This window comes from Lepus europaeus, chromosome 23 (genome assembly GCF_033115175.1).
Source record: "Lepus europaeus isolate LE1 chromosome 23, mLepTim1.pri, whole genome shotgun sequence".
Classification (NCBI taxonomy): Eukaryota; Metazoa; Chordata; class Mammalia; order Lagomorpha; family Leporidae; genus Lepus; species Lepus europaeus.
In genome coordinates, this window is record NC_084849.1 from 27,182,011 (window position 1) to 27,208,272 (window position 26,262).

Sequence of the window (26,262 nt, forward strand, 5' to 3'; positions counted from 1 at the left end):
GGGCCACTCAGCCAAAACCATGCCCTCATCTCAACGCACGTGAAGTTCACAGAGCCCACAGCACCATGGCTGCGGAGGGAGAGGGCGAGGAAGGCTGCTTGGTACCAGGGTGAGTGACAAACACGTGTTGGCTTGACAGGTAAAGTATTTCCTGCAGGCCCAGGTAGGTGCGCTGGCTACCCCCCCGCCGTGGACCCTGCCCAATGACATGATCTGGGGCTTCCTTCTCTGTTATAGGCTAGGATTGCCCTAGAACTGAGTGATCTATGGGGAGGGTGCGGTGTCTGGGTGTGTGGCGGTGGGTGGGTCTCTGTGCCTCACCGGGCGGGGTCTAGGGGCTGCGGAGCCCAGCGCGCTGGATCCAGTCCCTGGGGGTGGGGGCGGGCCCTTCGCGCAGGCGGTGCCAGCGGGCGGGGCAGGCGCAGCACGCAGAGCGGCGGCGGCGGCCACGACAGCAGGTGGGTTGCAGCGGCTCCTGCCAGGACGGCCTCAGGCCCAGTAGCGGGAATAGGCTTGGGTAACTGCGGACAGGGGCGCGCGGAGCTGGCGCCGATGGTGTTTGGGCGCAGGGAGCCGCTGCTCCGGGAATCAGGGCCCGGGGAACCGCTGCCCGCCCCTCCACCTCTCGCCTCTGCGTGTGCTGGGTGCGCTGATGCCCCGGCCTGGCGGTGGAGGGGGGTGACCGTGCTGTCTGAGGCCAGGTGGCCGCCTGGGCCACGCCCCGGTCTGCAGAGCGGCTCCTGTTCCGGGTCCTGACGGCCTGGCCGGGCGCCCGGGGAAGCCTCCGATTTCACCTTGCTCCTGGATCTCAGACCAGCCTCTTGCTCCTTTGGGGCTGCCTCCTCCCACCCTCAGGGCTGCCTAGCTGGCGCCCAGTCTGCGGATGCCCCCTTGGCTACCCTGGAGGCAGACGGGACCTCTCCCTCCCTGCAGGCCCTGGCAGGGCCCCATCTCAGCCTTCCGGCAGGTGCAGGTGTCCTGGGGGAGAGGCGGGGGGCAGCGGGAATCCCCATAGCGGGGATACAGAGAGGACCGAGGGCTGGCCAGAACCTGGCCCGGCAGCCTGTCACTCCCCTTTGTCCCTGATAGATCACCGCTCAGCAGTGAGTGTGGTGTGGTGAGTGTGGTGCTCCTCTCTGCCAGCTGCCATGGCCCGGGGGCTGCCCAGCGCTGCCAGCCTGGCGCGCCTCTGCCAGAAGCTGAACCGGCTGAAGCCGCTGGAGGAGTCCACCATGGAGACTTCGCTGAGCCGCTGCCTGTCCACACTGGACCTGACCCTGCTGGGCGTGGGTGGCATGGTAGGCTCGGGCCTCTATGTGCTCACGGGTACAGTGGCCAAGGACATGGCTGGCCCTGCCGTGCTCTTGTCCTTCGCCGTGGCTGCCGTGGCCTCGCTGCTGGCTGCCCTATGCTATGCAGAATTTGGAGCACGTGTACCCCGAACAGGCTCTGCCTACCTGTTCACCTACGTGTCCATGGGTGAGCTGTGGGCTTTCCTCATCGGCTGGAATGTGCTCCTGGAATACCTCATCGGTGGCGCCGCAGTGGCCCGCGCCTGGAGTGGCTACCTGGACGCCATGTTCAGCCACAGCATCCGCAACTTCACCGAGACCCACGTGGGCGTCTGGCAGGTGCCCTTCCTGGCCCAATACCCAGACTTCCTGGCAGCCGGCATCCTCCTTCTGGCTTCTGCCTTTGTCTCCTGCGGTGCCCGGGTGTCCTCCTGGCTCAACCATACCTTCTCGGCCATCAGCCTAATGGTCATCCTCTTCATTGTCATCCTGGGCTTCATCCTGGCCCGCCCCCGCAACTGGAGTGCCGAGGAGGGCGGCTTCGCACCCTTCGGCTTCTCCGGCATCATGGCCGGCACCGCCACCTGCTTCTACGCCTTTGTGGGCTTTGACGTCATTGCTGCCTCCAGCGAGGAGGCCCAGAACCCGCGGCGGGCCGTGCCCATCGCCATCGCCATCTCCCTCAGCCTGGCAGCCAGCGCCTACATCCTCGTCTCCACCGTGCTCACCCTCATGGTGCCCTGGCACAGCTTGGATCCCGACTCAGCCCTCGCTGACGCCTTCTACCGGCGGGGCTACAGCTGGGCTGGCTTCATCGTGGCGGCTGGCTCCATCTGCGGTAAGGGACCCAGAGCCTTCCAGGGAACACACTTCCATCTGGGCCTCAGTTTTGCCAGTTGTATAATGGGCCCAGAGAAGTGCCACTCTCTACCAAGGCATGTTGGGAGTCGGGGGCGGGGCTCCTCCAACAGATTAACAGATTACACACAGAATGTCAGTTCTGGGCAGAGGGACTCAGCTGCCATCAGACTCCCACAACGGCCTAAACTGGGTGCCCATTTCTGGGTTGGGGGCTGACAATCCAGCACACCCCCCCCCACATACACACGCATGCTGTGAGCGCCTAGACAGCGACCCCTCAACCCATGTTCCCAAGGGGCTCCCCATGCACCGGCTCCCAGCAGAGACCCCCCACGCTGACCCTCCCCGCTCTCTGCCACAGCCATGAACACCGTCCTGCTCAGCAACCTCTTCTCCCTGCCACGCATCGTCTACGCCATGGCGGCCGACGGGCTGTTCTTCCAGGTGTTCGCCCGCGTGCACTCTCGGACGCAGGTGCCCGTGGTCGGCATCCTGGTGTTCGGGGTCCTCATGGCTCTCCTGGCACTGCTGCTGGACCTGGAGGCGCTGGTGCAGTTCCTGTCCATCGGCACCCTGCTGGCCTACACCTTCGTGGCTGCTAGCATCATCGTGCTGCGTTTCCAAAAGGCTTCCCCGCCCAGCTCCCCCGGCCCGGCCAGTCCTGGCCCCCTGGGCAAGCAGCACGACTCCTTCTCGGACCACATCCAGCTGGTGGAGGCCGCGCAGGCTTCAGTGGCTGAGCCTGGGCACCTGCGACCGGCCCTGAAGCCCTACCTGGGCTTCCTGGGCAGATGCGGCCCCGGAGCCGCCATAACCTGGGCGCTCGGCTTCCTGGTGGCCTCGGCCATCATCCTGGACTGCGTGGTGGTCTTCGGGGACTCAGCCCTGAGCCTGCCACGCTGGGGCTACGTCCTGCTGCTGCTGCTCAGTGGTATCGTGTTTTTGCTCAGCCTCCTGGTCCTGGGGGTCCACCAGCAGCAGCACCGACAGGACACTTTCCAGGTACCGCTCCCTCCACCCCGCCCTCCTCCTCCCCTGCCATCCCAGAATGCACCAGGACTCGTGGGGGGCGCAGGGCATCCATGCCCCCTCTCTCCCACCCGCGCCCCACTCTCCCTCTGCCTGGCGAGGGACCAAGTGGAACAGAAAGGACCTCGGGCCTGCAGCCCTGCTCAGCCCCACGCTTGTGCCCCTTCAGATTCCCCTGGTGCCCCTGACGCCAGCCCTGAGCATCCTCCTGAACATTTGCCTCATGCTGAAGCTGAGCTACCTCACCTGGCTACGCTTCTCCATCTGGCTGTTGATCGGTGAGTGGGAGCCAGCCTGGTGGGCTTCCAGGGCACGGCAGGGGGCGGGCCAGGAGGGCTGGGATCCGCCCCTCAGGCTCATGCCACTGCCCCCTTCCCCTGGCCCATGCAGGACTCGCCGTGTATTTCGGCTACGGCATCAGGCACAGCAAGGAGAACCAGCGGGAGTTACCGGGGCCGATCACCACTCGCTACGTGGTGTTCCCCAGCAGCAGCCTGGAGGAGTCCGTGCAGCCCGTGCAGCCCCCCAGCCAGGCGCCAGCCCACGAGCCTGGCTGCACCAAGTAGCTGGCCAGGGCGGGAGGCCAGCGAGGACTGCCCATGCTTGCCCTGCCTTCCCCACCGCATCGGGAGGCTCGAAGGGCTTGGTGGGGAGCTTCTTCTGTCCAGGGCAGCTTGAGTGTGTAGGCCTGCCGGGGATTGCGGATGGGGGCAGGGGATGGGGTGGGGCAGAAGCCTCAGGACTTCAGCCCAGGGGTTGAGCCCCTGGTGCAGCCGTCTCGTCGCCCGACACCTTCCTTTTTCTGATCAACTCCCGCTACCTGGGCAGGCGGGGAGTGGGTGGTGGGAGAGGAGGCCAGCCGCCTCAGGGTTACAGAATAAGAACTGCTCAGCCAGATAAGCGGCCCACCGCCAAGTCCGCCGTGACATTCTTTGTGGCACCGAGTCCTCACCTGTGCGTGTCCGAACCGTGAGATCGTGCCCAGTCCACAGCGAAGATGCTGCGGCTCGGCAAAGCGGAGGCCACCCACCCTGGGACCACCCTGAGTCAGGATCCAGGGCCCTCTGCCCAGCTCAAAGAGGGGCCACGCACACCAGGCACGAGGCGTCCACGATAGCTCTCCCGACATGCCCCCTTAGAGGGTTGACTCAGGGTACAAGGCCTAGGCCCCTCAAGGAGGCTACCGAGAAAGGGCAGCTGGGTTCTGGGGTTTCCTTGGTCTCCCAGGGCTCCCAGAGAGCAGGGCATGTGCCCTAGGGCTGTCCAGGGACATCAAGGCACACCAGGTGCCTGTGCCCACCCGATCCACTTAGCTGCACACCTGTGTGCAGACTGAACCAGCAGCTTTCCACGCCCGGGTCCCCAGAGCCTATGCTCCTGCTGTCTCTGTCTGTCTCTCTGTCTCTCTTTCTCTACACCCACTCTGCCAGGGCTTTGGCATAACGGCTCAGGAGGGGACACACGTGCCCGGTACACATGTATGTGCCCAAGGTGCATAAGAAGCTGGGCCTGCTCCGACTGCCTTCCAGCCCAGCTGCTGGCTGGGGGACTCCAAGTGCAAAGGGAAAAGGGAGGGCCCCAGCAAACCTCACACCCACCCTGCACTCCCTCCCCGGGGCCGTGCTGTGGCCACAGTTGGCGCGTCCCCTTCCTATCCCGGCCCACAAGGACTACACAGGAAGCTGCTGGCTTTGGCACGCTTTACTCCAGCAGTGATGTCCGCTTTCCCAGAGGATGATGGGGCCATGGGACCTGCCTCCAGGAACCAGGAGACCATGCCCACGCCCAGCCCCTCAGAGCCTGCTTCCCTAGAAATGAGTCTCAGGGGACTGAAGGTGGCAGGGAACCTAAGGGCTTTGCAGAGGCTGCAAGTGTCAGAAAATTCCAGATGCAAGCCCCAGGTGACTCCACCCCTCGCAGGTGCCCTCCCCAGCAGGAGAAGGCAGCCCCTCAGCTCCCTGGGGTGGGTACCCCCCAAACCCCTGCCCCACGCTGGGATCAAGTGAGAGTTTGGACCATGGGTCAGGGGGCACAGGGAGATTGGTAGGACTTGCCCCCCCCCCACCACCACCAAGGGGATTCCAGTGCCAGAACCTGGCCAGCCTGAGGAGGAGCTCTGTGTCCTTTATTGGGGACGTTTCATCCAGCCACTCTGCTCTACCCAAGGTCAAGGTCAGGACCTCCCATGGGCAGAGTGGGCAGCTGCCCTGAAAGGTCCCTAGATGTGACCCAGAGTGTGATGAACCCCAGACGAACAGTCTCCCACCCCTAGGGTGCCGGAACTCCCGTGGTGTGCAGGTTCTAAGGAGTTGGGGGTCTCCAAAGAGGCATATAGGAGGTCCCCAAGGAGCCAAGGATTGCCAACTCTGGCCCCACTGCCTGGCACTCGTCAGCTGGGGGAGGGGTGGCCCTCTACCTGTCACCGTCTCCACGGCCGACCCCATCTCCACTGCTCTTCTCCAAACAAAAACGTGGCTTCTGTGTTTCCCCAGGCCCCAGAGGGACGGTCAGTCCAGGAGTTGGAGGGGAATTCCTCCCTCTCCCCTCACCGCACTCCTATAGGGGCTTTGTCCTTGAGGTCCCCCGGGCAGGGCCCCCACCCCCAAGCACCCAAGCAGGGGTCAGTACAGGCTCAGGAATGGGCAGGCCTGGGGGCAGGCGCTGAGCCCTGCCTCAGGCACCTGGGCGGCCGGGCTCCAAGTGAGAAAGCAGGTTTGATCCATGCGGGCTTGGCAGTCATCTTTGGGGCTTTTGCCTATGGTCAAAGACAACGGGTCAAGGATCCCCTCCCTGCTCCCCGTCCCGCTGGCAGAACCCGGAGGTGGGGTGGGGGGAGACCCAGCCATGTGGCCCACGCTCACCTCCTCATATTTTTTCTTCCAGTAAAAATGGGCTTTTCTGTCCACATACAGCAGCAGCATGTCACAGAGGAAGGTGACCTGGGCAAGAGGCAGGGACAACCCCCATGCTGGTCCCTCGGCCAGCCCTCCTGCCATCTCCCCAGCTCTCACCCAGAGCCGTGTGCTCAGCAGGCTGGAGCAGTGCTGGCTGCAGCCAGAGGGCGCTCTGACAGCAGTCACACTCACCACGCCGAGCCCTGCAGCTCCCGTGCCCACTGTGATGGCCGTGGGGATGATCCCGAATTTCCCTGCCTGACAGAGGGCTGGGCTAAGGCTCGAGGCCTATGACAATGGCCCACGCCTCCTCCAGCCATGTCTGTCTGTCCCCCCGCCGCCACATACACAGCGTCCCAGCCCTGTCCCTACCTGCCCAGTGACGAGGATGTCAAAGCGGATTCCGTAGAGCTTGAGCAGGCTCCGGGCCTCCACGCCTGAAGCCTCCCACCAGTGAGTGGCTGTCCTGGGGGCAGGAGAGAGGGGGCCCTGGTCGCCTGCTCTGTGCATGTCCAGGCCAGGCTGGTCCTCCCATTGGTTCCAGGAACCCCAGGCCCATGCCTGAGTCCTGGCCCTCTGCCTTTATTGAGGGCATGGGAGAAAGCAAACCAGGGCCTGCCTCTCCCTGCCTGCCAAGGGCTCAAGGGAACAGAAGGGGCCCTTAGCACACACCAGGGATGGGAAAAGAAAGGCAGGTTGGAAGTGGGGGCAGGCCCAGGGCTGCCCCGGGGTGGGGAACTCACTCTTCCCCAGGAACTGGAGGGAAATGTGCCCCCTCCCAGGATGTGGCCGGGGAAGTGCGGCATTGGGGGAGCCACCCCCATGTGGTTACAAAGGGCTGGGGCAGCCGACAACAGGCAGGGTACGATGATCTACGTCAAAGGGTATCATCCCCAAACCTGGTGGCCTTGTGTGCGCTGGTGCGCACGGGCACATGTGCGTGCACATGTATGATGCGGTATGCATGTATGCAGTATGTGGTCTCCAAGACATGATAATAAATGCACTTTGAGATCTGTCGAGTGCATCCTTGGGAAACAGATGCGGACTGTTATTGGCACAATCCATGGTGAAACAAAACCAGCAGAAATCCCAGTTAGTCCAGAGGAGGTTCATGACTCTTTAAAGGTTGCTGTAGGTTGTGGGAAATTTTTGGATAAAATAGAAGGAATGTTTTAGACAGAAATGAAAGGCCCCTGTGCCCTGCAGGGAAAATGCCAGAGTCAGGTGAAGGAGGGGCTGTGCCAGGGTCCACACTGGGCACAGGGTGGGGATGGAGGGGGTGGAGGGCTCAGGGGGATACCAGAGAGGACCTATGCTGGGGGCCCTGGGGCTGAGAGCATGCCCACACAGTGGAGCATCCAGAGAGTTGGGCCCTGGCTGTGGGCTGTCCTAGCCCCTACAGGGACACAGGTGGAGGGGGACACACATGTGCACTGAGGGCAGTGGGGAAGGGGGCCACACCTGAAGTTGTAGCTCCTCTGTTGCAGCTGGAAGGAGTAGTGGGGCCAGCAATCTGAACCCCCGGCGTCCAGGTCGCAATCCCAGTGAACGCTGATGCCCACGGAGCCGCCCTGCACACAGTGACCCCCAGCTCCAGCAGCCAGAGTGCCTGGAGCCCTCCCACCACTCTGCCCCCATCACAGACCCACCAGCAACGCCAAGTCCTCAAAGTCTCCCCCGGCCTCAGCCACTAGGTCCCCGATGCGGAACACGGGGCAGTAGGGGCTGGAGTGTGGATGGTAACGGCAGTGTTTGAAATAGTTGGTGTCCCAGGTCTCCAAGGTGTTGGATCTGGGAGGGACCAGGAGGGGATCAGACAAGGTGGCGGTGGGAGTGGGGTGGGGGACCAGCCTTAGAGGGTCTGGGGCCAGCGGGGACCTGCTCACGCTCACTTGGAGAAGTCGAACTTGCTGAAGGTCACCGTGTTTTTGATGAACAGGGTGAAGTTCTCCGCCTGGACCAGCAGGGGCCTCCTGCAGGTGGAGGGGAGGGGTGAGAGACACTACCCATCCCATCCCTCCCCCACTGGGGGGGCCTGTCCTAGGGGTCCGGGGCTGGCTGGAGGGGTGGTGGGAGACTTACTTAGGCACGGTGTCACCCTCCACTGGGCACCAGCCCCAGATCTCACAGGTCTTGTGGGTCCCATTGAACACCACACACTGGCCCGTTTTGATGCCTTGAAAACACAAGATGAATTCTAGGCTCTGAAATTTCAACAGGAGCCAGGGTGGGGGTTGGGTAGTGGGGAGGAGGGTGGTATAGATGGAACAGGGAGACACATGGAGTCTACATTACCATGGCTGTACGTCCCTGTCTCCCCTTCAGGGCAGTCCTCGTCGGTCCAGCAATTAGCCAGTGGGACAGAGGGATGCTGAGGTAGGCGAGAGAGCAGAGTCACCAAGGGCCCAGGGCGATGTCTCAGCCCTCTCCCCCCCTTAGCCTCCAAGGATACCCTGAGCTTGGGGGCACATGGGAAAGCTGGAGGATGCAAGTAAAAGGGGGTGGGCATCACGCCACTTGAGACACCCGCATCCCATATCAGAGTGCCGTCCTGGATACTCTGTGTTTCTGGTCCAGCTTCCCGTGGAAGGAGAAGCAGAGACCCACTGGAAAGCTCTTGAGCAAGCTTACCTCTGGGCATCTGCCTTGAACTTGGTCCGGTGTCACCTGGAAATTGGTCACCAAGAAGAACACGTTTTCTCCCTAGGAGGTGAGTCTCAGGATTAGCCCACTGGAGAAGACAGAAGCTGGTAGCCTGGGTGGGCCCCACGCCCTGAGAGAGTGCCTCTGATGAGGCAGCTGGTGGCAGATGCCTGGGTCCCTCTCTGGGAGACAAGATTCCTTCTCGGGGCCGTGCTGCCTCCCATGTGGGTGCCAGTTCGAGTCCCAGCTGCTCCACTTCTGATCCAGCTCTCTGCTATGGCCTGGGAAAGCAGTAGAAGATGGCCCAAGTGCTAGGGCTCCTGGTCCTGCATGGGAGACCTGGAAGAAGCTCCTGGCTTCTGACTTCGGATCGGCCCAGCTCTGGCCATTGCAGCCATCTGGGGAGTGAACCAGCGGATGGAAGACCTCTCTCTCTCTCTGCCTCTGCCTCTCTGTAACTCTGTCTTTCAAATAAATAAATATTTTTTTTTAAAAAAAGAGAAAGATTACTTCTCATGATCACAGTCATCTAGCCAACCAGAATTTTCCGAGAGCCCCTCCTGCTTCTGCGCACTGGAGAGTCAGAGGTGTATTGGGCCAGGCACCCACCCAGGTGAGAAGGGACTGGGCCCTCATCACACGCAAGGCAGCACTGGTACAGCAAGGACCAGGAGAGCACATGGAGACCGCTGCCTGGGGGGCCGAAGATGCTCAGAGAGGGGGCCAGCGCCCCAGTGCCAGGTACTTGGGGACTGTGCCCCTAGGAAGGGGCGGTGACGAGGGCACAGGGAGGCAGGACGTGGCAGCAGTGAGGACACGGAGGGCCTGGGTGGCAGCCGTCAGGGGAGGGACTTGGATATTTATAACAACATTATTCACGGACTGTACAAAATGATCAACTTAAAAATCAGCCCACTGCCCACGTACTGAATTCCAAGTCCCACTTGAGGCCCATGGACTGGATGCTCCCCAACCCTGCCGTGAGCAGGTAGAAAGCAGATGCGATTATCAGGCTATGTGATGCTATCCAGGGTAAAACTTGAATCCAGCTGCTGTGCGACGTGCACTTAGGGGCACAGGGGGAGAAGCGAAGGGCCGCCAGGAGACCACAGCCTCATCCAGGCACAGGAGAGGTGGCAGTGAAAAGTGCTGGGAGAGGAGCTGGTGCTGTGGCATGGCAGGTAAAGCCGTTGCCTGCAGTGCTGGCATCCCATATGGGCGCCGGTTCAAGTCCTGGCTGCTCCACTTCTGATCCAGCTCTCTGCTATTGCCTGGGAAAGCAGTGGAAGATGGTCCAAGTCCTTGGAAACTCGCACCTGTGTAGGAGACCTGGAAGAAGCTCCTGGCTCCTGGCTTCAGTTTGGCGCAGCTCTGGCTGTTGCAGCCAGTTGGGGAGTGAACCAGCAGATGGGAGATCTCTCTCTCTCTCTCTCTGCCTCTTCTTTCTGTGTGTAACTCTGACTTTCAAATATATAAATAAATCTTTTTTTATTTTTATTTATTTATTTTTTTGACAGGCAGAGTGGACAGTGAGAGAGAGAGACAGAGAGAAAGGTCTTCCTTTTTGCCGTTGGTTCACCCTCCAATGGCCGCCGCGGTAGATGCGCTGCAGCCGGCGCACCGCGCTGATCCGATGGCAGGAGCCAGGTGCTTCCTCCTGGTCTCCCATGGGGTGCAGGGCCCAAGCACTTGAACCATCCTCCACTGCACTCCCTGGCCATAGCAGAGAGCTGGCCTGGAAGAGGGGCAACCGGGACAGAACCGGTGCCCCAACCGGGACTAGAACTCGGTGTGCTGGCACCACAAGGCGGAGGATTAGCCTGTTGAGCCGTGGCGCTGGCCTAAATAAATCTTTAAAAAATTGCTGGGAGGAATAGGAAGGTGTTGGGGTTAGGTCGTGGGTCTGGCTTTGGCACAGGTGGGTGTCACAGCCCTCACTGGATAAAGACAGGCCGGGCCAGAAGAGGGGAAGTGATTTGTCATGGGTCATGGTTGGATCGCAGAAGGCAGCTGCCCTTGGCCGGGGCAGGTGTGTTGGTCGTGGCAGTGGGGTGACAATTTGGGCATCCTGGATGAGCTGGTTGGAGATGGAAGGCTGGGAGGGGCACACCTGACGGCGGTACCCCAGGTCACGGATGGGCGCTACAGGGAGCTCCAGGCCCTGGCCTCCCACTGTACCAGGAGCTCGAGCCTCAGCGTTCCGGACTCTCTGCTCCTTTCTAGACACAGCCTCTGTAAAAGCAGCTTCAGGGCCTGCCTCCCGGATCCCCTTGGCCCCTGCCTATGCATTCCCAGATTCTCACAGCAGCAGCACGGCGGCAACCCACCTGCGGTGGCTTCACGAAGTCAGCCACGTCCCACAGCCGGTTACCCAGCTCCTTGATCTGGGTCACAGAAACCCCTTTGAGTTTGGTGATGACGGAAATCTGCGGGTCCAGGTCCCGTTCCTGGTAGCCTTTTTTGGTGAGGAGGGCCCACCTGGGGAGGAGGTGACAGGCAGGGTCGTGTGTCCCCGGCACACTGGAACAGCATGGCAGCCCCCTCCCCCCACACACATACCCTACAGGCTGCCAACTCAGTACTGCGAGTCCCTGCCTGCTCTCTAGCCTCCTCCATCACCCCAGATGCCCAGTTCCCTCCTTAAAGATGTCCCTGATCCCCAGCCAGAGCCGCTGGTGTCCCTGGACTACCCCTGCCCTGCAGTGCAGCCAATTCTACTCTGCACCCACAGCAATGGCACAGGGCTGGGGACAAGGCCCTGGTGAGGCGGCAGGACCCACACGGGCAGCTCGCTCTTGTATCCCACTGGCCTCTGGACGGATGGATCGCTTTTCTTGCCCGCCTGCCACCCCTACACCAACCAGTCCAGGCCCCTAGAGAGCCAATCTCAAGCCCGCAGGACCAGCCCCGATCCCTTGTGCCAACCTGGCCAGCAGCCAGTCTCCCTTACCCTATCACATAGGCCACAACTCCCAGCTGCAGCAGCCTCTGCAGGGCGCCTACCCGCCAGTTCCTGGTCATCACATACTTCTCCGTCTTGTAATCCAGAAGCCCCCAGTAAGCCAGAGCCCCCCGGGAGCCCATGCTCTCTGCCTCTGCCGGCTGCCGGGACGCATGAGTCAGCGCAGCAGCTGCGGGCAGCTGAACAGGCTGGCCAGGCCCGACGCTGTTAAAGGGACACCAGCCTCGACCGAGAGTTCTGGGCTCAGTCCCAAGCCCCAGCCGCCCTGGGCCTCCCATCATCTGCAGAGTCCCTCTGTGGGGCCCTGGGGGCAGAGAGGAGCAGTTCCGTGCCTGAGCCAGGGAGTGACAGGTGTTCTAAGTGCCGTGAGAGGAGGGCATGGGGGCTGCAGGAGCCCAGAAGAGGGCTGTCCCCTCGTGTCCCCGGAGGGCACCGGGAAGAAGTGACCGCTGAGCGTGCCCATTCTGAAGGTCAACAAGCAATGTTGGGGAGTCAGGCGTGTTTCCCAGTGCATAAAGGGGGGCGCTGCTGAACCTCACAGGGAGGCGGAAAGAACAAACGCCCGCAAGGCACCCAGCCTTGCCTGGTCAGCGGCACGGGTCTTAGCCGCCCTGGGGAGGCAGCGCTGTAAGTCTGCAACCTACAACACCCGGTTGCCTGGGCGCCCGGCGCCAGGGAGGCGGGAGGAGCATCGCTATTGGCTGCTGAGGGAACCCGTTCGCCGTACGCCATATTCTATTGGTCAGTGCTGCCACAGGGCCCGCCCACATCCCCGGGCAGAGTTCTAGGCGCGATGCGACGCAACGCGCTCTCCCAGCCTCTGGCAGCTTGTGGAATGGACGCAGCGATTAGGGGTCCTTGTGAGAGACCTGGAGAAGATGAAGAGCAGGACAAAGAGCGGGTGTCGGGCGCTGGGCATGTGGCAGGGCTCAGGGAGGCCGAGGAGAGCCCAGATTCGGACTCCGACCTGGAGACAGCAGGTGCCCCCTGGACTGGGGGGGGAGGGGGGGAGAGCAGACTTGTTTCATTTGAGAGCTTCTTCCGCGGTGGGGGGGGGGGGGGCGCTGGAGACCCCGATTCCGCCAGGAGCGGATCTTGGCATGGGGCCCCTTCCGGACAGCCGGTGGCCCCCGCAGCCCCGCGCTCTCCTCGGCTGGGCCATTTCTAGAACAACGCCTAAACGCAGACTGCACGAACAGTGTTCCGAAGGGGCATCCCGCCCTGGGATGGATTTAGAGCTGGGTTGTCTGAACCCGCAGGAAGAACTAAGCTGATAGATAGAATTGACAGTGTCCAGCCCACCACCCCACCCCGACAGCTGTCCGTAAAACATTGGTGGTCTGCACTGGGGGGCAGGTGGAGGTGAGGAAGACACAACAAGCAGGCGGGATCTAATCCTAATGCTATCCTGACTCTTGACTGCCTGGGCCACTTTGGGGAAGGGATTTGCTTTCTCTGAGCCCCCATGTGCTCATCTGTAATATGGGAACAATCAGTCCCACTAGCACGGGAAGCAAAGGCTGTTCAATCACAGAGGGCAGGGGAGGAGGCAGGTGGCTGACCTGTGAGGGAGTCCACCGTGGTCCTCTTGTCTTCTTCCAGGCACCCCTGGGAGTGGAGAACTCGCCAGAGACACCCTCTACCTGAGGTCTTGCCGGGCCCATGGCGTTGTGCCTGCTTCTTGCTTTCTGCGCCAAGGGAGCACCCCAGAGCTGAACCTGCGGCACCGTGGCCTGGGGCCCCAGGTACCCCTGGAAGAACACCCGGGGCCAGGCTTGGAGAGGAAGGACCCAGGAGACAAGAGCAGCGGGGATGCCCCTCCCTGAGTCCATCCCACAGCTGAGTCCAACCCACATTCCCCACTTCCTCTGTGCCAGGGACCTGGGACCTGGGACCGAGGCTGTGACGGATCAGTGAGAGGGCTGGGGAGCCTGGCCAGGATGTGAGATTGGGGTGCCTTATGGAAGGAGAAGCAGGTGTCCCTTGGGAGACGGCACGTGGGAAGGGGACAGTTCTCAGTTGCAAGGCGTCAAATGGACCAAGCCCTGGGTATATGAGGCTGGGTAGTGGGCAGCTGTGTCTGGTCCCTCAGACCCCTGTGTTCTGTCCCAGGGGGCCCGCGCCCTGGCTCCCACATTGGCCTCCATCCCTTACGTCAAGCGTCTGGATCTTCGGGACAATGGACTCCGTGGGGCCGGTGCAAAGGCCTTGGCAGGTGCCTTGAGCAAAACCAGTAGCATCTGCGGTAGGTGCTGTGCTGAGGGCCGATGGTGGGCTTTAGTCCTCCCGTTGCTCAGAAATGCAGTCCCACACACAGCCCCTAAGCCAGGCCTTCTTACCTGGGCCCTGCTGGTGCTGCTGGGGACTGGGGGAGGGGCTTCATCACAGGGTGGGGCACATGGGGTGGAGTTAGACTCTCGGCAGTTCACCTAGTCTGGACCCCAACCCAACTCCTCCTCTGCTGGCCAGCACCCCAGCATCTGGAGGTCCCCCAGTGCCTGTGTGTGGGGTGCGAGAGCCTTTGGAGACAGAGAGAACGGGGTGGGCATGGTGAGGAGGGGACACAAGGTAGGGGTTCAGTGGGGCCAAATCCAAATGCTGGCTCTGCCACTGCTGTGTGGGGTGACATGGACAAGCCACTCGAACTCTCAGAGCCTTGGCTTCCACCCTGCGAAATGTCTCCAAGTACACCATGTAGCCCTCGAGGTTGTGGTGAACATGGAGTGAAGCTGTGTTTGTGAAGTGGTCAGCCGAGCATCTGGTCCACACGCGCGCCCTGTGCTCGGCCACCCGGCCGATGCCTGCTGGCCTCTGGCAGTGGGGGCCTCTGTGCGTGGCTGCTGTCGCTGTGGGAGCCAGCTGTCAGCGGGGTGGCTCGCCTCCACCACAGCACCACCTGACAGGTGCTTTTAACCCTTGACAGAACAGCTCTTAGACGCACAGGGAGGGAGGTGTCAGGGGTCCACTGGGACCCAGCTGATGGGGGACGCGACCACCTTGCAACCCCAGGCCAGTCCAACCGCACAGGGTCTCCCTCTGCCTCCAGCCTGGAGGGTTGGGGGAATGGAGGGAGGTAGAGGAGGGTGGCACCTGTGCCTCTGCGTCCCACTGACCAGAGAATGCTGTCGGCCCTCAGATGTGGACCTGTCTGAGAACCAGCTGGGAGCAGCAGGGGCCCAGGCTCTCTGTGCCGGCCTCTCAGGGAACCAGAGTGTGCAGAAGCTGTGGCTGGCAGGAAACGGACTGGAGGAGCAGGCGGCCCAGTATCTTGCTGAGCTCCTGCTGGCCCACACAGGCCTGAAGTTTTTAGACCTCAGCTATAACCAACTGAATGAGCAAGCAGGTAACAAACACCCGGCAGCCCAAGGTCACCGTGGCGCATCAGAGCTCATCGTCCTTGGTCCTGGAGAAGAGTCCAGGAAGTCTCTGGTTTTAAAGGGATGTCTGGGGAGGCTCTCTAAGGAGGGACGCTTAAGACAAAATGATGCATGCTGGGAAAGAATCAGCCGTAGCAAGATCAGTCAAGCAGAAGAACGGGGACATCCAGACCTGTTTCCCAGACAGACAGACGCCAGTGAGACCGGGCTGGTGAGCCAGGGGAGCATGGCCAGGCTGTGGGGTGAAGATGCAAGGGTAGAGGTGCTACAGGGCAAAAGACGTGAAATTTTACCCCAAGTGCTGTGAGAGACCTGGATGGAGCTCCATTATCTCATTGCTCTCATGCCCCAGGGCCTTTGCACAGGCTGTCTGCTTTGCCAGGAATATGTACTCCTACATGCCCATCCCCAGATGTTCCAATCAATCATAAGAATCACCTGTGGGGGAGAGGAAAGGGTAGTGTTGTGCATAATGGATTAAGCTGCCGCCTGCAACGCCAGTATCCCTTATGGGCTCTGGTTTGAGTCTCAGCTGCTCCACTTCTGGTCCAGCTCCCTGCTAATGCACCTGGGAAAAGCAGTGGAAGATGGCCCAAGTCCTTGGGCCCCTGCACCCACATGGGAGACCCAGATGAAGCTCCTGGCTTTGGCCTGGCACAGCCATGGCTGTCTGGGGAGTCAACCAACAGATGGAAGGTGGCTCGCTCTCTCTGTTTTTGTCTCTGTCTCTCTCTCTGTAACTCTGCCTTTCAAATAAAATGATTCTCTTTAAAAGGGTGGGCCGTGCTATGGAGTAGCAGATTAAGTGCCACCTACAATGCTAGCATCTCACATGGGCGCCAGTTTGATTCTCAGCTGCTCCACTTCCAATCCAGCTCCCTAATGCACCTGAGAAAAGCAGTGGAAGATGGCCCAAGTGCTTGAGCCCCTGCACCCATGTGGGAGACCGGGAAGAAGCTCCTGGCTCCTGGCTCCTGGCTTCAGCCTGGCCCAGCCATGGGTGTTGGAGCCATTTGGGGAGTGAACCAGAGGACAGAGGATATTTCTGTGTGTGTGTGTGTGTGTGTCTAACTCTGCCTTTCAAATAAAATAATTAAAAAATATATATATGTATGTATATATATATATATATATATATATATATATATCCACCTGGGACCCTGCATTAAGAATACAGGGTCCTGGGCCCTGGACCAGCTAACCATACTGTTGAGGAAGTGCCTAGATCTGCATTTTAATGGATGTCCCAGGAGAATTGTCTCATCTGGAAGGTCCAAGAATAACGGCTTTGTCTCGGGCTGCTCTGAATGAGGTAGGTGACACCAGCCTTGGGCTGTGAGAAACTTCCAGAGCCAGTCTAAGAGCATTATAGCGGGAAGTCTTGAAATGGAAGAGAGGCGGACTTGCGAGACTGCTACAATAAATAGAGATGTCTCTCGAGGTCTCTAGGCCTGTGTGTGGGCAGAGATCCTGCCACTGCTGCAAAAACTCACACTCTGTACTGGGTGGGGGGAGGCAGGGTGGGGCTCGGGGAAGGATGGGCTCATGGGGCCACCTTGTTTTTCTGAGAGGGGTTCTGTGGTTGGGCCCAATTCCCCTGGGGTGAGGGGCTTGATCCATGGTGACCATGCTGCTGCCGCCAAAGGCTGGCTTCAGGGGCTCATGGAGACCAAGCACTGGCAGGTTTCCGGCCTGTGGAAGGAAGAACCTTCTCACCCTTCAGCTATTCAGCCAAGGAGGGGCTTCCCTGTAAAAGGGGGCACTGCTGCCCGCCCCTCCCATTTCTGTGGAAGCAGGAAGCTACCCTTGTATGAGAACCTGCAGGTATCAGATGTGGGGCTGATCCTGGGCGACGAGTCCTCCTTTCCCTTCCCCAGCGCAGGGAGCTCTCCAAGGTGCTAAAAGCGTCAGCTGCCAGGCAGCTGGCCCAGCTCTGGTTGAGCCGTCGGTTTTTTTCTTCCTTGCATTTTTTTTTATTTTTTATTTTTCAAACAAATCTCATGAGACCTGTGCTGGGTCACATCCAGGAGGGACTCCCAGCCTGATGGCAGAGACCGGTCAGGCAGCAATGAGTCGGATCCTGGAAGAGTGGGAGCACAGTGGACGTGGGGCTGGAGGGGATTGGGCTGGGCGGGCAAGGCGTCCCGAGGATGTGAGCTTGGGTTGCACAGATGAAGAGCTCTTAGCCCAGTGCTGGTGTACAGGGACGGGGAGCAGGTCAGACTGGCCGAGTGATGACAGAGGGGAGAGCAGACCCAGGAGTGGGATTCTTCCTGTTTTACAGGCTAATTCTCTCCCAGGGTTTCTTTGCCCAGCACCATCCCCTTGCTTTCTCTATCATCTCTACCTTATCCACACCACACATGTACCTACTTTGTCACCTTTCACCCAGACTATGGCTCCAGCACTCCAAGGTCCCCCAGCCCAAGCGCTCTCTCTCTCTCTCTCTCTCTCTCTCTCTCTCTCTCTCTATTTATTTGACAGGTAGATTTATAGACAGTGAGAGAGAGAGAATGAGAGAAAGGTCCTCCCTCCGTTGGTTCACCCCCCAAATAGCCACAATGGCCGGAACTGCGCCAATCCAAAGCCAGGGGCCTCCCCCCGGTCTCCCATGCGGGTGCAGGGTCCAAGCACCTGGGCCATCCTCCACTGCCCTCCCGGGCCACAGCAGAGAGCTGGACTGGAAGAAGAGCAGCCGGAACTAGAACTGGCACCCATATGGGATGCCAGCACCACAGGCGGAGGATTAACCAAGTGAGCCACGGCGCTACCACCCCCCTTCTGCTAAAATATTTATTTGAAAGACAGAGTTACAGAGAGGCAGAGGTGGGGGCCAGGGTGTTCTATCCACTGGTTCATTCTCCAGATGGCTACAATGATCAGAGCTGGGCTGATCCGAAGCCAGGATCCAGGAGCTTCTTCCAGGTCTCCCACTGGGTGCGGGGGCCCAAGGACTTGGAGCATCTTCCATTGCTTTCCCAGGCCATAGCAGGGAGCTGGATTGGAAGTGGAGCAGCTGGGACTCAAATGGGCACCCATATGGGATGCCAGCACTGCAGGCAGTGGCTCTACCCGCTATGCCACAGTGCCAGCCCCAAGGTCTCTTTAAAAAAAAATGTATTTGAGGCCGGTGCTGCGGCTCACTAGGCTAATCCTCTGCCTGCAGCGCCGGCACCCTGGGATCTAGTCCTGGTCGGAGCGCCGGATTCTGTCCTGGTTGCTCCTCTTCCAGTCCAGCTCTCTGCTATGGCCCAGGAAGGCAGTGGAGGATGGCCCAGGTGCTTGGGCCCTGCACCCGCATGGGAGACCAGGAGAAGCACCTGGCTCCTGGCTTCGGATCAGTGCAGTGCACCGGTCGCAGCAGCCATTGGGGAGTGAACCAAGGCAAAAGGAAGACCTTTCTCTCTGTCTCTCTCTCTCTCACTGTCCACTCTGCCTCTAAAAAAAAAAAAAGAAGAAGAAGAAGAAGAAGAAGAAGAAGAAAAGAAAAAAAAGTATTTGAGAGGTGGAGACAGAGAACTCCCAGCTACTGATCCATTCTGTAGTGGCCTGCAACAGCTGGGGTCTGGCCAGGCTGAAGCTGGGAGCTGGGATCTCAATCCTGGTCTCCCACAGGGGTGGCAGGAACCCAAGCACTTGAGCCATCAGCCGCTGCCTCCCAGGGTATGCCTTAGTAGAAAGCCGGAATCTGGAACTGGAGCCAGAGCCAGGAATTGAACCCAGGCTGTGCGTGTCTCCAACGCTAGGCTAAATGCCCCCGGCAGTCTGGTTTTCTGAAGGAATGGACAGAGTGACTAAGAAGGTCTCTCTGGCTGTTTCTAAAGGGGAGACCCTTGCACCAGCCCTGGCAGAAAACACAGGACTCACCGAGCTTCACCTAAGCTGGAACCACCTCCGAGGCCCGGGAGCCGTAGCGTTTGCCAGGGGACTGGAGGTACGAGGCCCACGTGCAGGCGGGCCCTCAGGCATGCCCTCTGGGGCAAGTGTCCCAGGGGCCAGCTCCTTGTCTTTGCCACTCTTCAGAAAGGAACCTTGGTTCTTCCAACAGAGCTCAAAGGGTTTTTCTTTAGGGAACTTGGATTTGCTCCGCTCCCATCGAAGGGCTGTAATTTACCCAAGGGCCCCCAGCTGTGTGTCATGCCCCTCCCCCAGACTCTGCAGACACAAGTGTGCACTCCGGTGACGCAGGCTCCCTGTTGGGGCCTATGCAGATGCGACCCAACAAGACGTCCCCTTGTTCCCTTGAACGCCTTTCAACACATCCCACCTACTCCCCTGGATGTTGCTGCTCACAGGCTGTGGGCATGGGTGGCTCAAGCCCGCCAGGGTGGCACAAGGTGCCTCCAATATCCCCAGTGCCACCAACTTTGTAGGGTCATCTTTGGGGAATGACAGCTGCTGCCCTGTCCCACAAGGCGGCAGGTGAGGCTGTTTTCCCAGAGTGCCCATCCCTTTCGCCATCACAGTCCCCCTGCCCTGGGGCCTCTGCTGGGCCCTTGGGACTGCTCTGTGTCCCAGGACCCTGCCCTCCGTACCCCAAGTGGGTGTGGAGTCTGATCACTGTGTCTCTGGGACCTGGAGCTGCTTGGTCTCCGGGTGGTCCGTCGCATCTACACATCGCCATCTCCTGTTGGGGCCATTCAGATCTGCTCACCACTGTCCAAGCCATGGCTAATGAGGGGGTGGGGAGGGCAGTGTCCTTCCACACTGTGTACCTCGGGCCTCCTGAGCTCAAGGGTCGTGGCCAGCCTGGCATTTTCCGTGGTGGGATCCGGTCCCGTGGCCTGCTCTTTTTTATTTCAGGCAAACATCTTCCTGAAAGTTCTGGACATCTCACATAATGGCTTTGGGGACCCTGGAGCCTCTGCAGTGGGTGAGGCCCTCAAGACCAACAATGTGCTGGAGGAACTCAACATGAGGTGAGGAGCACCAAGTGCTGCCCCAGGGACCCCAGGGCCATTTAAATTTTTTTTTTTAATTTATTTGAAAGGCAGAGTAACAGGCCAGCACCGCAACTCACTAGGCTAATCCTCCACCTGCGGCGCTGGTACCTCGGGTTCTAGTCCCAGTTGGGGCGCCGGATTCTGTCCTGGTTGCTCCTCTTCCAGTCCAGTTCTCTGCTGTGGCCCGGGAAGGCAGAGGAGGATGGCCCAGGTCCTTGGGCCCTGCACCCCATGGGAGACCAGGAGGAAGCACCTGGCTCCTGGCTTCGGATTGGTGCAGCACGCCAGCTGTAGTGGCAATTTGGGGGGGTGAACCAACGGAAGGAAGACCTTTCTCTCTGTCTCTCTCTCTCTCTCTCTCTCACTGTCTAACTCTGCCTGTCAAAAAAAAAAAAAAGCAGAGTAACAAAGAGAAACGAGGAGACAGATCTTCTATTTGCTGGCTCACTCCCCAAATGCCCACAATAGCCAGGACTGGGCCGAGCTGAAGGCAGGAACCAGGAACTCCATTCAGGTCTCCCACATGGGTGGCTGAGGCTCAAGCACTTGGGCCATCTTCCACTGCTTTCCTAGGCACATTAGCAGGTAAGCTGGGTCAGAAGTGGAGCAGCTGGGACTGGAGCCAGCACTCATATGGGATGCTGGTCTCATAGTTTAACCTGTTGTGCCACAACACCAAGATTTATTTTTATTGATTTGAAAGGCAGAGTGAGAGAGACAGCAGAAGAGACAGAGAGATCTTGCATCTGCTAGTTCATCCCCCAAATGGCCACAATGGCCAGGGCTGGACCAGGCCAAAGGAAGAAACCTGGGCTCCCACATGGGTCTCCCATATGGGTGGCAGGGGCCTAGGTACTTGGGCCATCTTCCATTGCTTTCTCGGGTGCATTGGCAGAGAACTGGATTGGAAGTGGATCAGCTGGGACTCCAGCTGGTGCTCTGGTATCCAATATGGGATGCCAGCAACGCAGGTAGCTGTGCCACAGCTTAACTCGCTGTGCCACAGAGCCCCCCCACACACACACCAAATCTCTGTAATTTCCAGATCAACTACAGTCTACCCAGGATGGGGCTTGAGCCACAATTCCTAAGTGCCCAGCTCTGTCTTTTTCACTCAACCTCATGATTTACACATCGAGACTTGTGATTGAAGTAGAGGTGGGGTCACGAAGCTGTGAGCAAGATGCATCTTCACAGAGCTCGGTGTGGGGCCTGGCAGGGCCCGCCACGTGGCTGGTGCATGTGCTTGCCTCAACATGCGAGGGGGCGGCCTCATGACATCAGGGAAAGTGGACGCCTCCAATGCCGGCATCCCATATGGGTGCTGGTTTGAGTCCCGGCTGCTCCACTTCCCATCCAGCTCCCTGCTCATGGCCTGGGAAAAGCAGCAGAGGATGGCCCAACTTGCTTTGGCCCCTGCCACCCATGTGGGAGACCCAAAAAAAGCTCCTGGCTCCTGGCTTCAGCCTGGCCCAGCCCCGGCTGTTGCGGTCATCTGGGGAGTGAACCAGCGGATGAAACATCTCTGTCTCTGTCTCTCACTCTCTCTCTGTAACTCTGCCTTTCAAGAAAAATAAATAAATGAAAAACAAAACAGAAAACATGTGATGGCTAGGTGTCTACACTGTGTGAGGCGCCCTTCCCAGTCAAATGGGGTCTCAGCATTGGCAGGTAACCACGGACAGGGGTGAGGAATGGGGCGTGAGAGAAGGACAGAGACAGAGTCCAGGCAGGCCATGCCCCTCCCCTGTGGGCAAGGAGGTCCCCTTGATCTTGCCTTCTCTTCCTGCCCATGGGGTGATCCAAGGCTGTTGGCCTCCACAAGAGATGCTGAGATTCAAGGTACAGAGGTGGGAGTTGGCGGGATGGAGTCCCTGTTTGGGCCACCCTCATCCCACGTTAGAGTGCCAGCTCCTTTGCTTCTGATCCAGCTTCCTGTCAGTGTGCCTGGGAGGCAGCAGGTGATGGCCAAGGACTTCTGGGTCCCTGCCAGCCACACAGAAGACCCGGATGGAGAATCTGGGTTCCTGGCTTTGGCCTGGCCCAGCCCTGGTGACTGCAGGCATTTGAGGAGGGAACTAGTAGATGAAAGCTGTGTGTGTGTGGCTCTGGAGACAAAGTGACTCACAGCAGCGCTGAGATCCGCAGTTTGGGTCCAGCAGGAGGAGGAGGAAAGGACGTGGACAGGAAGCCGTGTGCTTTTCCAGAACAGATGCTGTCATGGTGACAGGGACGGGCCCAGCTGGGCCAGAGCATGTGGGCGGGCCCACTGAGCTCAGTGGGCCAGAAGCAGCAGCTGGTCTCCACCTGGGGGAGGAGGGTGGTGGGCAGCCCTCTGCGTGTGTTTGCTGCCTGAGAGCCCCTGCGCCCTGGGAGGCAACATCTTGGCCATCTTTTCCACATTGGCCGCCGAAGCCCTGGGGGTGGACAGAGGCCTAGAATATAGAGGTGAACCTGCTGGATTCGGCTGCAGCTCTGGCGGGGACCCTGGGCCAGGGGGCTCAGTGCCACTGTCTTCTGTTATTGTTACAGCAACAATCGCATCTCTGCAGCCGGAGCCCAGAGCCTGGGCCTGGGCCTCCGGGTCAACCAGACCCTAAGGATTCTTGTCGTGAGTGGGAATCTGAGGGGGGAGGCCCCAACACCCCAATCCCTCCCCTGCCCCATCCCCCCATCCCAAGGGTAGCAAAAGGGCGGGGTACACAGGCTCCAGGGTCCAAATTGTAGTGGGGGTGGTCTCTGGCTTCCTCCTGGCGCTGCTTCCTCCCCCTGCCCTCCACACCCCCACCTGCCATCGGGCCAGTGACTGTTCTTCATTGTCTTCCTCTCTCCGCCCGGAACAGTGGCTCCCCATCCTCCTCTCTGCACTTGCTCCCCAGCCCGCTGAGATGCGGAAGGTGGCTGGGGCTCCCCTTGCTGCCTCATCTTCTCTGCTGCTTCTCCTGCACACCCCCATGGAAGCCAGGGTCAGTCTTGACTGCTGGGCACTGCTCAGAGCCTCCCTGAGGTCCTGTGTGCCCAACAGGGGTTCTGAGACAGAAAAGGGAAGGAGCCAGGCGAGGGTGGCATGGGTATGGGAGGACCACTGTGCCAGCAGCTCGTGCTGGGGGACAGTCACGCCCGCTGCAGAGGCATCCGGCTCTGCCTGGCCCTCCGCTGCCCACCCTCGGGCTTTGCCATAGCTCTCCCACCTCCCCCACAGCAGAAATCCAGACTTCGCCCTCAAGCCCGGATCTGCGTTCCCAGCCACCTACTGGACAGTCCCCCTCCAAAGTGCCACAGTCAAGTCAGCTCTGAGAGGCCAACCTGAACCCATCACTGCTCTCAGGGCTGCCGCTCCTCAAGGTGGACGCGGAGGCCCAGGGCTGGACCCATCCCCCCACCCCACCACATCTTCCCTCCTACAGAGTGAGTGCTCAGGCTGCGGGCTCCTGCCTCTTTTCACTTTCCCATCTCCCAGTCACTCCCTGCACTAAACCCTTCAGCAGGTCCCCACTAGATGAATCGCAGCAGGGCTTGGGGGGATCTGGGTCCTGCTAACAACCTCTTCCAAGTTCACTGTTCTCATGCCAAGTTGCTCAGAAATCCACACACACACACACACACGCACACGGTACTGTTTCTCACTTGCACTTTTGCTCTGGCTGCTCTTGCTGAAACACCCACCTCACCTGTAACCCTGTAACCTCAGGTGTGTTCTCCCGGGTAGAAGGGCACGCATCACACTGCAGTGTTGTGCTTCCTGGTCTCCTCTCCCCGGCAGTGAGTGAGCTCTCTAAGGGCCACAGCGTCTTCTTGTGTCTATTTTCGGTGCCCAACACAGAGCTAGACACTGGGTGGGTGCTCGGTTGGTGTCCACTTCCTGCCTCTCCTCCCCAGCCCAGCAGCCTCATCCGGGGCACTGGGCCCCACGGAGACACCTGGGGCCAGCCTTCCCCGCCCCGTCCAGCCTGCCCCAAGCCCACTTGCCTTTGTTTTGTGTGGGTTTCCTAGGTGACCAGGAACCCTGTGCGAAGCGAAGGCTGCTTCAGTCTTCTCCAGGCTGTCCAGGACAATCCTGCGTCTGCCCTTGAACTGCTGGATGTCTCTGTAAGAGCTGTGTCATAAACCTGGTCTCTGGTGCTCCCTACAGCCCAGGGAGGTCTGTTTCAGAGGAAGAAAGTGGGGGTGAGAGAAATGAAGCGCTCTGCCCACAACACAGCGTGGCAGAGGCAGGCGGTGAGGCCGTGCTAACCCCGGTCCTGCTCCCGCTCTGGGCTGATGGCCCTGCTGTGGTTTCTGTCTTGGGCCCCTGCCTGAGTTCTTCATTGGCTGAGCGAGAAAAGGTGGGATTCTGGGGACACGATGCCACCCTTCATTGGTCTGCAGGGCCAGCACCGTGCAAGCTGCTCTTGTCTTCTTTGCTCCTGGCCTGGACTGCTTGCAAGTGGACTGTGATGGTGAAAATGCTCCTTTGTGACTGTGAGGGAGATTAGGTCCCCTTTACAATTCAATTTTGCATTTAAATTTTTTAAAAAGATTTATCTATTTGAAAGGCAGAGATACAGAGAGCAAGTGAGTGAGAGAGATCTTCCATCTGCTGGTTCACTCCCCTAGCTGGGCTAAATCTGAAGCCAGGAGACAGGAGTTTCTTCCAGGTCTCCCACGTGGGTGCAGGGGCCCAGGTACTTGGGCCATCTTCGGCTTTCCCAGGTGCATTAGCAGGGAGCTGGGTTGGAGGTGGAGCAGCCGGGACTCGAACCAGCACTCATATGGAATGGCAGGACTGCAGGTGGGATCTTTACCTGCTCAGCCACAGTGCCAGCACCAAAAAAAATTTTTTTTTATTTAGAGGCATAGACAGAGCTCCCATTCGGTGACTCACTCCCAAAATGCCACAACTGAGAGGCAGAACTCAATCCAGGCCTTTCCTGGGGGTGGAAGGGACCGAGCTGTTGCGCCATCACCACTACCTACCAGGGACTGCATTAGCAGGAAACTAGAGGCAGGAGACAGAGCTGGGAACTGAACCCAGGAGCTCCAGCGTGGGACAGGGGTGCCTTCCCTGCTAAGCAAAATGGCCCCTCCCCGCCCTTGTTGTTGTTGTTGACAGGCAGAGTGGACAGTGAGAGAGAGAGACAGAGAGAAAGGTCTTCCTTTTTGCCGTTGGTTCACCCTCCAATGGCCGCCACGGTTGGCACGCTGCGGCCGGCGCACCGCGCTGATCCGATGGCAGGAGCCAGGTGCTTCTCCTGGTCTCCCATGGGGTGCAGGGCCCAAGCACTTGGGCCATCCTCCACTGCACTCCCAGGCCATAGCAGAGAGCTGGACTGGAAGAGGAGCAACTGGGACAGAACCGGCGCCCCGAGCAGGACTAGAACCCAGGGTGCCGTCCCCGTGGCTTGGGGAATATGTGACTGTCACCCAAAGGAGAGAAATGACCCAGAGGGAGCCTCTTGGAGACGTGTGTGTGTGTGTGTGCGCGCGCACGTGTGTGTAAGGACAAGTCAAGTTCTCTGAAAGCAATACACACACTGCCGTGTCACGGGTTTCTCCTCAGGATGTCCAGGTGAACAGAGAGTTTGACGACCTCGCTGGCTCGCTGCAGGTCACCCTTCCAGGGCTTCGCATCAAGACTGGTGCTCGCCGAGCGGAGCCTAAGAATGAATCGCCACCCAGCCTCAGACCGTCCCTATCAGCGTCCGTCCCCTAAGTGACCGTGTGGCCTCATTTCCTCCAATCAGCTGCTTCCTGCTCCACGTGCAGGGTTCCTCCACCGCCCACACCCTACCCACACTTGTGTCAACAAAGAGACCCCCACCCACCCAACCCCGTCCACCGGGAGCTAAGCTCCCAGTCTTTCACGGTCCTAGGACACCGTACCCTCCTCTCTGCCCCGTGCCTCCTGGTGATCGTCTGGGATTTTGTTCGCTCTCATTCACACAGCACAACCCCCTCCCACGCGCTGCACGTTGTGCTGGACACAGAACAGGGGACGCCCGAGGAAGCCCCTGTCCTCCTGGGGTCTGTGTCCTGACCGACTGGGGAGACGGGAACTCTCCAAGGAAGTGTGCAGCTAGCATTTCCAAACGCTACTTCAGCGAATGTGGACTGGCACAACCTTGAGGGAGGCAATCAATCATGATTCACTGAACGCCCAGGGGCTGGTGTCGCGGCGCAGAGGGTTAAGCCACCACTTACATATGGCATCCCATGTCGGAGTGTTGCTTCCCATCCAGCTCCTTGCTAATGCACCTGGGAAGGCAGCAGGAGATGGCC

At 59.7% G+C, this 26,262-nt stretch overlaps 3 protein-coding genes across 3 annotated transcripts; 2 read left to right on the top strand and 1 right to left on the bottom strand.

Annotated features, from left to right (window-relative positions):
- The first annotated feature begins 420 nt into the window (after positions 1 to 420).
- Positions 421 to 3,874, top strand: SLC7A4 (solute carrier family 7 member 4). Its single transcript, XM_062182285.1, has 5 exons — positions 421 to 458; positions 1,090 to 2,130; positions 2,515 to 3,155; positions 3,352 to 3,460; positions 3,573 to 3,874. The coding sequence occupies exons 2-5, from the start codon at positions 1,149 to 1,151 to the stop codon at positions 3,746 to 3,748; spliced, it is 1,908 nt and encodes a 635-aa protein (XP_062038269.1). The 5' UTR covers positions 421 to 458; positions 1,090 to 1,148; the 3' UTR covers positions 3,749 to 3,874.
- Positions 3,875 to 4,871: 997 nt separating this feature from the next.
- Positions 4,872 to 11,806, bottom strand: P2RX6 (purinergic receptor P2X 6). The gene is made up of 12 exons (XM_062182098.1): positions 11,673 to 11,806; positions 11,050 to 11,200; positions 8,711 to 8,782; positions 8,375 to 8,450; positions 8,162 to 8,255; positions 7,972 to 8,052; positions 7,729 to 7,870; positions 7,541 to 7,650; positions 6,449 to 6,542; positions 6,269 to 6,334; positions 6,044 to 6,121; positions 4,872 to 5,937 (listed from the first exon to the last, which is right to left on the bottom strand). Exons 1-12 carry the CDS (start codon positions 11,804 to 11,806, stop codon positions 5,815 to 5,817), a joined length of 1,221 nt encoding a protein of 406 aa, XP_062038082.1. The 3' UTR covers positions 4,872 to 5,814.
- Positions 11,807 to 12,504: 698 nt separating this feature from the next.
- LRRC74B (leucine rich repeat containing 74B) lies at positions 12,505 to 25,696 on the top strand. The gene is made up of 9 exons (XM_062182640.1): positions 12,505 to 12,664; positions 13,287 to 13,429; positions 13,797 to 13,929; positions 14,821 to 15,027; positions 18,886 to 18,995; positions 19,865 to 19,980; positions 22,537 to 22,615; positions 23,998 to 24,093; positions 25,544 to 25,696. The coding sequence occupies exons 1-9, from the start codon at positions 12,520 to 12,522 to the stop codon at positions 25,694 to 25,696; spliced, it is 1,182 nt and encodes a 393-aa protein (XP_062038624.1). The 5' UTR covers positions 12,505 to 12,519.
- The last annotated feature ends 566 nt before the right edge of the window (positions 25,697 to 26,262 follow it).